The sequence below is a fragment of the Helianthus annuus genome, chromosome 16, assembly GCF_002127325.2.
Source record: "Helianthus annuus cultivar XRQ/B chromosome 16, HanXRQr2.0-SUNRISE, whole genome shotgun sequence".
In the NCBI taxonomy this organism is placed as follows: Eukaryota; Viridiplantae; Streptophyta; class Magnoliopsida; order Asterales; family Asteraceae; genus Helianthus; species Helianthus annuus.
In genome coordinates this window covers 122,872,506-122,885,571 of record NC_035448.2, presented here as the reverse complement: position 1 = coordinate 122,885,571, position 13,066 = coordinate 122,872,506, and the positions used below count along the sequence as shown (strand labels likewise).

Here is a 13,066-nt window from a genome sequence, read left to right as displayed (position 1 = left end):
CTGAACGCTTTCTAAGAAAAAGACTAAAAGCCAAAAATCAAGAGAAGGCTTCGGGGGATCAACTCCCAATGGCGGATCAGTGTACTCTAATAGATTACCTACGACCCACGGTCGGTAACCTCGGAGCCGCCATAAATGCACCGAATGTCGATGCCAACAACTTCGAAATCGGGCCGCATTTGATCCAAATGCTCCAAAATTCCGCAACCTTCCATGGCCTGGCTGATGAAGATCCCCATTTACATATTACCAACTTTTTGGAAATATGTGACCCTTTCCGGATCAACAGAGCATCAAACGATGCCATCCGCCTCCGAATGTTCCCTTTTTCACTAAAAGACCGAGCTAAGGCTTGGCTAAACACCCTCCCAAGTGGTTCGGTAAACACTTGGGATGAACTTGCCTAAAAATTTCTACATAAGTATTTCCCGCCCTCTAAAACCGCTAAATTAATGACTTAAATCAATACATATTCACAAGAGGATGGGGAATCCTTATATGAAACTTGGGAAAGAGTCAAGGAGCTATTAAGAAAATGCCCTCACCATGGTCTCGCCGTGTGGCAACAAGTATCCACTTTCTATAATGGACTATTGTCACTGTTGGTGCATACATCTGTCGACTTCGTCTTGTATCGAGTCTTGCATTGTTCGTGGCACGAAGATCGAGGAATCAAGACATAAAGCTAATTATGCACGAAGGACTAATTCCGCATAAAATAGTTCAGGATAATTCCGCACGGAATTATCTATTAATTTCGCTTGAGTCTTCTATTGCCGTTTCAACATATAGTTCCGCGTGTGTTGTATTTCCGTTTGAGTCATGTTCACATGGAATTAGGATAGCTATAAATAGCTGTGATTTCGTTTCATTTCACACGAGATTACTTTGGGTGTTTCCGACGGTGAAGCTCTGTCGAAGTGTCTACTGAATTGTAATCATATCAGAATCAATACAATAGATAGTTTAAAGTGATATCTTGCTGAATCTACCTCATTATGTATGTTTCCGCCTTTCATACTAAGTAGAACACCTCTGATCGACTCGTTCGGGGTCAGCAAATGATCCTACAGTCACACACGAGACAAACACTTGACTCAAGTTCCGGGGGACTCCTAAGTAATTGTCGCCCAAATGAAATCTATAATCAAATTGAGGAAACTGCTCAAAACCATTTTCAATGGCACACCCCTCGAGGCCCAAAATCTTTTGCCCCGGGCGCCCATAAAGTAGATAAGAGCACTTCTTTACAAGCCTAAATCAAGGCCCTATCCTCAAAAATATCAAAAAGTTAGAAATGACAAAAACGGCCTCGGTTATGGCTTGTGAAGGGTGTGGTAGGCCACATGAAAATTGGAGTTGTATAAAAGAAATGGACAATCAAACGGAAATGGTAAACTACATTGATAATCGACCTAGGCCGTCGGGTGCCCCAACGGGTACCTACAACCAAGGATAGCGTAACCACCCTAACCTTGGTTGGAGGGAGCCCAGAAGTAGTAGTAACCAACAAAACCAAAATCAACGAACAAACTTTCAACAACAATCAAGAAATGAGTCACAAAATTTCACTCAACAACAACAAAGGGTAGGGGTGTGCACGGTTCGGTTCGGTTCAAGTTATTAGCATTATCCATAACCGCACCAAAGTCGTCGGTTAATCGGTTCGGTTAATTCGGTTAATTTGTCGGTTTTCGGTTTGATTCGGTTAATTTTCGGTTAATAACGAATTCAAACAAGGGCTAATTTTTTTTGCTTAGAAATACATGTAATGAGGTATAAATACATGAAATAGATGTATAAATACCTGAAATGGATGTATAAATAAATGAAATGGAGTTATAAATGCTTGAATAGATGTTTAAATACATAAAATGGAGGTATAAATAAATGAAATTAAGGTATAAATAAATGAAATGAAGGCATAAATAAATGAAATACAGGTATTATTACATGAAATGAAAGTATAAAACATGAAATACATGAAATAGAGGTATAAAAGCTAGAAATATATAAAGAAATAAATGATTCGGTTCGGTTCGGTTCGGTTAATTTTGGTTAACCGATGGTAAAAAAAAATATCCGTTAACCGACTTTCGGTTAATTCGGTTTCGGTTAATTTCGGTTCGGTTTTGTCGGTTTTCGGTTTGGTTTTGGTTAATGGTTCGGTTATTGCACACCCCTAACAAGGGGGACGGGAGAGGCTTGAAGATCTCATCACACGCCTCATCTCCGAACCGACAAAGGTACTCGGATCGGTTCCTACAAACGGAATCCAACTTTAGAAATCAACAAGCTAGTATTCAAAACATTGAAAAACAACTAAGTCAACAAGCCCAAAATTTCTCCGAGAGACCACAAGGCGCATTACCTAGCAATACCGAAACCAACCCAAAGGCGCAAGTACACCTCATAACACTAAGAAACCGGACCGTAGGTCCCGAGGAAACCCCACTACCCTCAAATAATCCACCCAACCAAACCAAACCACAAACTCGCCCTCAACCCACAAAGAAACAACTCCCCCACAAAATTCTGAACCTACCAAAAACCCCTCGGTACCCTACCCCGGTCGGTTACTACTCCAAAAGACCGACGAGCAATTCACAAAATTTATAAACTTGCTAAAACAATTGCACATCAATCTTCCATTTGTAGAAGTCCTCACGCAAATACCGAAGTACTCAAAATTTATGAGAGACTTCCTCACCCACAAAAGAAAGACTGAAACATTGCAATTGGTCAACCTAAGTGAGGAATGCTCCGACGTACACCTCAATAAACTCCCACAAAAGAAAATCGACCCCGGAAGCTTCACCATCCCTTGTTCCATTGGGGGATCACCCGTACGAAATGCACAAGCCGACCTTGGGGCTAGCATCAATCTCATGCCCGCATTAATGTTTGACCGACTCGGACTAGGTAAGACGAGCCCCACAAAGATAAGCATACAACTCGCTGATGGGTCTATCAAACACCCACAAGGTGTCGTCGAGAATCTACTGGTAAAAGTCGGAGACTTTGTCTTCCCATCCGACTTAGTCATACTCGACATGGAGGAAGACACCGAAGTTCCACTCATTCTAGGAAGACCATTCCTTCCCACTGCCCATGCCATGGTGGATATGAGTGACAGGAAGTTAACGTTGAGGGTTGGAGGCAAGGAGATGAAATTCGGGGTTGGGAAAAGAGTAGAGGATGACCCGGTCAACTACCTGGATATCATAGACTCTAGCTTGGGTGACGCTCTTCGACGGTGCAACATGGGATGTAAGACATCCCGCTCGGGTAACATATGACTGACTTTGGGTCTAGCCAAGGACCCTTATAAATGTGGCGTACCATAGAGGCATTCCGCGGAAGTATCCTTAGTTTTAATTTCATTTTAATTTAGTTTAACTTTTATGTTTTCTAGTTTAGTCTTACTTTTCAGGAATAAACCACGCTCGAAAAGATGGAAATTGCCAAAGGGACGTTAAAACCACACCCCATGCATGAAAACAGAGCCTTCCGTCAACTTTTCCAGCATTACAATATGTGCAGCACGGGGTCGTGCTCAGCCCAACACGCCCCGTGCCCAGGCTCTGCAGAAAAAAGTCCCAATTCAGGTAACTGGCCATGGGCCATGCTCGCTGAACACGTCCCATGGCCAGCCTTCTATTAAACTTTAATATTGGCGATCTGACCACGGGGCCGTGCCCGGACCACACGGGGTCGTGGCCAGACGCCGAGTAACATAAAAACTTGTTTTTCAACACTTTTTACACATTCAAATCAACCTAAAAAACTTATTTTTGCGACACATTGAGGACAATGTGTAATTTAAGTGTGTGTGGGGGGGGGGATGCTAAAACCTTGAATCTTGCAAGTCCTAATAAGAAGCCTTACACAAAACTCTATTGGAACCGCTTAAAAATTTCATTTTTTTTACTTATCTTGGTTTAATTCAGGAATAACAAGTTCTAAAAAGGTTATATTTTTACAAATTTACAACCGATAGCATCGTGATAAAAAGAACCAAATAAAAAAATTATGAAAAGGCATGACAAATCTAATAAAAATTGATTATATATACTTGATCACATTATAAACCCATTCCCACAACAAGTGAGTTTTAAGCCTTTATTGAGCATACGTGCATATATCTTTAAACCCCCTCGAGGCATGTGACATACCAGGATCTAGCCACTAATCACATTGAACCATGAACAAAAATAGTAATTTCCATTAGACAAGAATAGCATAGTTCAACATCAGTTTTGAAAATCAAACAAGTTCATCGGAAGCATTTAAAGATTATTCAATTAAACTAAAGTGTTTAGAAATAATTCAACTTCAATTGTGCATCCTTTTGCCATGACCCATGACCACTCCATATTCCCAGACAGCAAGTCCCATGTTAGTGTACCTAAGGGCCTGCAAGCATGCAAAAAGGTGTATCTGCAAAAAGCTGGCGAGTTCACAGTTTTGTTAAACGTTTGTTACCAAGTATTGATTTAAGTCATGTTGATAATAACTCGATACCGCAAGACGGCTCCTGTTTGCCCTTCGCTAATGCTCTATCAAACATTGGTCATGATTTTAAGTTATTAGTTCACGCCCGTCCTATCCAGGTACGTCGTGAGGGTGCCAAACCTAATAGCGCTATCAACTAATAACCCCGTTCCCCTACAAGCAACTAGTTCGGTAGTAATATGGGACTTAAGTGATAGAAAGTGAGTGTATTATCCAACATCATCATTTACTGAAACCTGCCTCATATCCCCTACAGGATATGGGTTTGTGAAAGTCTATTTGTTTGTTTGCCTGTTTGTTTGTCCCCATCGGACGCATGCTTGTAAAGAGGATAGTGAACTCACCTTGGTTTGCTCGGTAAGACTAGTTACTTGTTCACACTTAGTCAATCAAGGCCTAGTATAATTACCATAATAATCAGTCTTTGGCATAAAACTAAATCATGTATTATAGCAGGTTGCAGGTAATAGACTTTGTCACATAACTCATAGTAAACATCCAAACCAAATACAAATTCATGTTACAATTCCGAACATCACATAACAAGTTGACAGTTCAATATGGGTATCATGAAATGCGGGCCAGCTGACCCTAGGCCCAAAGAGGGTATGCGACCCAAGTTCAGTTATGCACACCAGATTAGTGTGCGACTGCATGTGGGTGTGTGTGTGTGTGACTTGTTTTCTGTTTGTGTAAAAAGCCTAGATGGTTACATGTCTCAACAAGGGGCGCGACTCTAATCAAGTGTGTGATTTTAAGGAAAGTGTGCGATTCTTCAAGCTTGTGCGACTCTATTGTGATTGTACGATTCATCAAGCTTGTGCGACTGTAACTGGGTCCGTGGCCTAGATAAGACTCAGGCCCACCCAATTGTGCGACCTGATCGGGTGTGTGACTACAACGTGGGTGTGCGAGTTGTGGTTTGTGCGATTGACCCAATCAATCCCTTAATTGCTCCACTAATTCCGAACGTAACAGATACGTGATTGAAATAGTCATTCATTCCAAATTTCACAAGATCAAAACAACTTTCCAAATATCATGTGAACCCTAATTATCTAGCACTAACATCAGCATCATCAAACATTTAAATCTACTAATCAACACATTAAAACTCGTTGAATACTCAACATCGGATGTCCCTAATGTTCATGCCTCATCGCAGCCACAACAAGGATTGATTTGTATCAAATATTCATCAAAATTCTGTTGTATACCAATTCTAAATCATCTATTCCATATCATGCATACTTCCAATTCGGATCTAATAGTGAGTTAGCACAACTAAGGCATTAAAACCATGTTATCATTAACGTACGTGTTTTATATACATTTATTTACAGTATTTTCACATGCAACAAAATGTGTTTTAAATTTATAAAAATGGTTTATACCTTAACATTAAAACACACACAACAAAGGACAAGTGTATCCCGTCATATATGTAACAAAGTATTGGTAAGAGCCAGATATCGATCCATGGAACACGGGCGTTATAATGTACTAAATCTTTGTCATTGTTTTACCAGATATAAGGAAAAGTGAATGATTGTTTAACTAAGTTATCTAAATTATATCTAAAATATAAATATACTACTATCTTGTTTCACAAACAACCTAAACATGTTATCTATCAGATATGTCACAAAAGCACTTAATCAATTTTCCAATTTCAAGATAGTTAGTCATCCGCTAGGAGTTTTCTAACATGATGATTCTTCGGAAAGTTAACATGATAAACACATGTTAACCACCTAAAATCATTCTTTAGCGAGCTATTGATATTCATTCATGTGAACCTTTAAAGATAGATTAGTCATCCGCTAGGAGTTTTCTAACCTCACTTATCAAAGAAAGCAATACCGATGGTCATAATACGGCCACGAGGATAAGCATTTAAGTAGATCACATAACAACATATTCACCTTTAGAAGTCTTGAACACAAATCTACCATGTCAGCAATTTCAGACCAAAACTACTAAACAACGATCATAAAACGCATACAAGAACATGTAATCAACACCATATAATTCGTTAGAACCCTTACGTGCAAGACAATATTCCTAATCAAAATAAGATATATCTTAGATAAAACCAATAACCCTCTCGAGTCTCATGGTGTAAACAAGTTTACAAACAAGTGATTAATCAAGAAATAGTTACCATACCACTAACCACGGATTCATTATCCAAAATAATCAAACATGATCAAGAACTTAACATCAATGAAACGTTCGTTATATAATCATGAAGATACAAACATGAAAAAGTACTAAAGTTTCATACAAACAAGATTACAACATAAAGATTATTCAAGAAACAAGTTCATAACTACTATTACATAATACTACATTAAACATAAACTAACATCAGCTCATAACTTGCAAAATGATCAGAATACATGTTCAAGAACAAGGAATCGAACCATAAACACGCAAGGAATTGACGGGTTGGATCGGTTATGCTTCCACTTGATCTTTAAGCTTTAAATGGGTCTGATCAGGACTGCTTCGGAACCCAGAAATCGCCCAGAAACATGGAGAAAATGTGACACCCCAGGAAAACCAGTGAACGATGTAACTTACCTAGCTTCCTCAGTGAGTGCGTACCAAATTTCGGGACGAAATTTCTTTTAAGTTGGGGATAATGTGACAACTCGAATTTCTAAGATTTTATTTCGTATTTATTGCACGTTCATGTAATTGCACAATTGATTTCCATGAAATTATATATGTTTTGATTGTTTGATTGTGTATAGTTGTTGGTTATTTGTGAAACTTGTCAAATGTGTGAACTTGGTGGTGGAACTATGAAACGGTAAACTTGTCAAATATGAAATGGTGTGCAATTGTAAATTATAATACTTAGGGATGTAGATGGTAATTAGGGAAATCCTAGATACTTAACCCTAATCTCATTTCTCTAATCATTTGCACACAAAACAAAAACACGTACTTTCACCTCTCTAATCCTCTAGCAAGCATCATCACCAAATCATTTGGCACAAGATAATCATCACACTTGATTCCTATTTCTCTAGAATCATCTAAGGTAATTGTTTAATCATTGTTGTGATTAATTGTTGATTGATTGATTGTTTTCAATTCTTGATTCTTGTGAATTCTTGTAAACCCTAGCTTTGATTTGATGGTTCTGTACTTTGAATTGATCATGATTATTCTGATTGTGATAATGTGTTAATCGTATAACCGATTCTCTTGATGATTTAAGATGTTGGATATGATGAATGGATGATTGTTGATTGAACAATTCGAGTGAAAATGCATGAGTTAGGGTTTCACGTTCGTATGTTAACAAAAACGTAACTGATATGATTCTCTCCTGTATTTGGAATTCATGTTATTAGTTGCCTGAGTTTATCATGCTTGTAAATGGTCCGAATATAAGGTATAGTTGGTCCGAGTTTAATAGGAATCACATGATCCGAGTTTAAATGGCTTATAATGGACCGAGTTTAGTCTCTTATATGTCCGAGTATAATCCTTGCAAGTTGCCCGAGTTTAATTGGACCACCATGGTCCGAGTTTAAGCAATTGATCTTGTCCGAGTTTATTGATGTGTGAATGGGCCGAGTTTATTGTTAATCATTTGGTCCGAGTTTAATCAAATCAACCTTGGTCCGAGTTTAATCAAATTAGTCTTGGTCCGAGTTTAATCAAATTAGTCTTGGTCCGAGTTTAATCCTCAATGTTGGTCCGAATATATGTATTGATTGTGGTCCGAGTATAATTAAATGAATGGTCCGAGTATAAATAAGGATTATGGTCCGAGTATAATCAATGATTGTGGTCCGAGTATAATTAGATGTTGTAGTCCGAGTATAATGAAATCAACATGTGTCCGAGTTTAATTGAATTAACCTTGACCGAGTTTAGTAAATGTTTATGGTCCGAGCTTGATTGGGCCGAACTTGATGAAAAGTCTATGGTCTGAGTTTAATATGATTGACCATGTCTGAGTTTGCATGCTGATTATATGTCCGAGATTGCATGATGATTACATGTGTTATACGAGTTTTGAACAGGGGAGACCCCCCCATACTTGTCTGAGTTCTGTGAGATGCATGATCCTGTAAATGTCCATATGAATTACGTGAATTGTATGAATGAGTTAACTGTTACGTGATACATGATTGGTACATGATATTGGCTATCAAGCACTATGTGACACTTGATTACATGCGTATCCCTGCGAACATGAACTGATTTGTTATACGTGCAAACAATAGGACTTGATTGATTACTTGTGAGTGCATAACATAGCATACCGAGCAAACCAAGGTGAGTTCACACTCTTACCAAGGCATGGGATTCCCGGGGTGTTGGGAATGGGATTGAAAGGTTGATTAGATACTCTATTGACACTATGACTAGACTACCACTTTACTATCCTCGGTTGTGAAGGATACCTACAGTTACGAGTAGACTAGTGGTTAAACAACGTGGAACACCACCACCAGTAACGTGGAACACCACCACCAGTAACGTGGAACACCACCACCAGTAACGTGGAACACCACCACCAGTAACGTGGAACACCACCACCAGTAACGTGGAACACCACCACCAGTAACGTGGAACACCACCACCAGTAACGTGGAACACCACCACCAGTAACGTGGAACACCACCACCAATAACGTGGAACACCACCACCAATAGAACATACAAACGGCCCAGTAGAGCCACCTGTTACAAACGAACTTACTATTACGCATTTACTTTCTGTGAACTCGCTCAACTAGTTTGTTGATCATTCTGTTACATGCCTTGCAGATCGTTAGGTACTTGGAGCTTGCACTGGAGAAGCGGGTCGTTGTGGACAAGGATCGTGGCTTTTCTGTTGAGCTATTATGACACTTAAAACTGTTAACTACTACTGGTTTATTTACTATGCTTCCGCTACATTTTGAAACGATGATTTGTTTGATCACCTTTTGTATTGAATGGATGGTTTTCAGTTATTTTACTTAATATTAAATGCATGTTCAATATGATTGGTGGCTTGATCCTGGTCAGTCAGCTCTCAAGCGGTGATACTCGCAGGTGGATTTTGGGGGTGTGACAGAAAACCCTACATTTTGATCAGTAGTGAATGCTGCTATTTATAGGCAATTTTTAGTTTGGCACGACCTTGCCGTTGGGGTCACACGGCCTTGCGGTCAGGGCTTGTCGGGTGAGGTAATTTCTCGGATCCCAGGTCAGCCAAGTGGACTAGTGGATAATTGCCTGGTCCATCAGATCGGCACGGTCGTGCCGTTGGGTCGCACGGTGGTGCGATATCATCAGAAACTTTGATCAGAAACCTTGGTTTGTTGGCGCCACGGTCATGCGGCGGGTCGCACGGTGGTGCAACCCGGAACAGATCGGGCACTGGCAGTCGCACAGGGAGGTATAACCTGCTATTCCAGACCTATCCTAGGATGTTAGATCCTACACTCGTGACCCAACTCTCGCGCTTAACCTTGACCTACCTTTCTCGCGCAACGGGTCAGAACGCAGAGCAACCTGTCTGCACATTCAAGAACTTCATGGACTGTCGTCCAAGCACATTCAGTGGCACAGATAGAGCAGTTGGACTACTCCATTGGTTTGGGAAGCTCGAGTCGGTATTCGAGATGTTTGAATGCCTTGAGGCTCGCAGGGTTAAGTACGCCACCGGTACTTTGGAAGAAATCGCGCTAACCTGGTGGAACGCGCAAGTACGGATACTAGGGTTGGCAGCTGCTAACGCCACCCTTGGAACGAATTCAAAGAACGCATTAAAAGGGAATACTGCACGTGTGATGACATCCACAAGTTGGAAGTGGAGCTTTACCATTTGAAAATGACAGGGTCAGGAAATTGATGCTATTACGAAACGGTCGAACGAACTGGCCATCTTGTGTCCAACCATGGTGACCCTCCAAGCAAGTGTATCGAATTGTACCTCAAGGGTCTAGCCTCAGAGATTCAGAGCCATGATACATCGGCTAACCTCGACAATATCCAAGACATTCAGCGTCTTGCTCATCGCCTCACGGACCAGGCAGTGGAACAGAACAGGCTGCCTAGTTGTATCATCCCTATTACTATCGCTACCACTTCTGCTACCGCTTCCAGCAAGGGTTCGGCTACCGTTCAGTCTCAAGCATAGCAGCAGCGCAAGAATAGTGATCACCAGAGCGCAGCAGAAGCTAAGGATTCAGGAGTCCACGACCTGCAAATCGGAATCGCCAGCAGCAACAGCAAGCAGAAATCCCATGCAAAGAAAAGAAGTTGGAAGACCATCCAGCTGTACGCGACTTTCCTCAGGTGTTTCCTAAAGATTTACCTGGTCTACCGCCTCATCGTCAGGTCGAATTTCAAATCGAGCTCGCTCCAGAAGCAGCACCCATAGCTCGAGCACCGTATCGCTTAGCTCCATCAGAATCGGAAGAACTATTGACGCAACTACAAGAACTCTTGGATACCAATTATCTGTGAAAAAGAAGGATGGCACCTTCAGGATGTGAAATTGATTACCGTGAACTAAACAAGATCACAGTGAAGAACCGTTATCCTCTTCCACGCATTGACGACTTATTCGCCCAGTTGTAAGGGTCGAGTTACTACTCCAAGGTTGATCTACAGGCTGATTATCATCAGCTGAGAGTCCGGGATGAGGACGTCTCCAAGACAGCTTTCAGAGCTCGCCTGCAGTTTTTCATGGATCTTATGAACAGGGTGTGCAAACCCTACCTTGACAAGTTCGTCATTGCCTTCATCGACGCCATTCTGATCTACTCCAAGAGTCAGGAGGAACACGAGAAGCACTTACGTCTTATCTTGGAACTTCTTCGAAAGGAACAATTGTACGCCAAGTTTTCAAAATGCGACTTCTGGCTTCATGAAGTCCACTTCTTAGGCAATGTGAAAGAAGCTCGCCTAAATTTTAACAAAGATCGATCTAGACTCCTCCTCCCGACAGACACCTTATGTGTGGGGCATTGATCAGGCACTCATGTATCGACATTCTGCAGACCTACAGAATGTGATTTACCATGCAAGTTTTACAGACCTACCTAAGGTCATTGTTCATCTACTAAAACAGAAAAGTTAACGAATAAGGATATAAATGCAATAAATTTAATATTTACAAAATACCCTTAGCGTGTGAAAACACGCTCGCTAAATTGTCAAAAGTCGATAGCTAGACTCCTTCTCCCCACACTTGTTACGTGTGTGGGCATTGACATGCCCTCTCGGATTTGCTCTGTGTTACCTGGAAGACCACCCTAGGGTCTTTCAGACAACATTTTAGCCAACTGTCCCAACCTGATTCTCAATGGTCTGTATAGAAGCTTTCTGACTCCACATCCCCCTTCTTGGGCCATGAAGCGTCCTCATGTTGTTGGTAGGGGTTCTCAGCTATCTGTTAGCATAATTGAAGTTTCCTAACAACTGTGCCATCATCTCCTCTAGCTTAGAGTTACTCTCAGAGGTGTGAGGCGTCCCTGGGCTGCTATGGCGCGGGAGCCCGTTGAGCATATCCGAGTGGGTTATGGTTCCCATAACCGGATTTCCACCCAAAGTTAGGATGATTTTTCCACCCCGGATTGTACGTGTTGCTGTAGGGGTTATTTTGGGGCCTGATTTGATTGCCCAGATAGTCCACCTCTTCGTGGCCTGTAAACATAGCACCCTGCTCACAAGTACCTGGCTCGTGTGACACTCCACACTGCTCACATGATGATTGTACCTTCAAAACGTTCTGAGCTTGATCAAACCTTGCAACCAAAGCTCCGATCTGCGCTGCAAGAGCCGTATATGTATCCACTTTATGAACTCTAGGAATAGATAATGCTTTACTTTGTACTCCACTGTGACGAGAACTCTACTTTAAGGTACCTTTCTCTATAATTGTGTAGGCCTCCGTTGGTGTTTTTGTTCCAAGATCGCCTCCTGCATATACGTCTATGCGTTCTTGTGAGTCGTAGTTAAGTCCTTGGTAGAAGTTCAACACAAGTTGTCTTTTGGACAACCCATGATGTGGTACATCGATTAGAAGATCTTTGAACCTTTCCCAAGCTGCGTGTAGGGATTCTCCTTCGTCCTGTTTGAATGTCATGATACGGTTCTTTAGCTTAGCTGTCTTTTCCGGAGGGGAGGATTTTTGCATAAAAAGATCTGCCATCTTGTTCCAAGTCGTGATGGACCCTGCTGGACGTGACAAAAGCCAAGATCGGGCTTTGTCTTGCAAAGAGAATGGAAAGAGCCGTAAACGGATTGCGTCTTCAGAAACGTCTCGTATTTTGAATGTCGAACACACCTCGAGAAATGAAGCGATGTACCGAACTTGATCTTCGTGATCCTTCCCATCGAACTGCACAGAATTTTGTAACATGTTAATTATACTAGATTTGATTTCAAAACACGGTGCTGCTATCGTTGGTCGGGCGATGCTCGGTAGCAAGCCCTCTCCTCCTGGACGGCCGGTCTCATTCAAAGGCCGGTCGTCCTCCGTCATAATGCTTCCTCTTTCGTCCTCTGAACTCTCGCTGTCAGAAAGT

At 41.3% G+C, this 13,066-nt stretch overlaps 1 protein-coding gene and 1 non-coding gene across 2 annotated transcripts; one reads left to right on the top strand and one right to left on the bottom strand.

Moving 5' to 3' along the window:
- Nucleotides 1-446: 446 nt before the first annotated feature.
- On the bottom strand, nt 447-553 carry LOC118488775. Its single transcript, XR_004885310.1, has one exon. It is a non-coding gene; the product is annotated as a small nucleolar RNA R71 (small nucleolar RNA).
- A 2,140-nt stretch (nt 554-2,693) lies between these two features.
- LOC110918913 lies at nt 2,694-3,299 on the top strand. The gene has a single exon (XM_022163192.1). It carries the CDS (start codon nt 2,694-2,696, stop codon nt 3,297-3,299), a length of 606 nt encoding a protein of 201 aa, XP_022018884.1.
- Nucleotides 3,300-13,066: the final 9,767 nt, after the last annotated feature.

What these genes read in the sequence shown, in the direction of transcription:
- LOC110918913 (XM_022163192.1), top strand. Translation starts at nt 2,694, where the DNA reads ATGAGAGACTTCCTCACCCACAAAAGAAAGACTGAAACATTGCAATTG.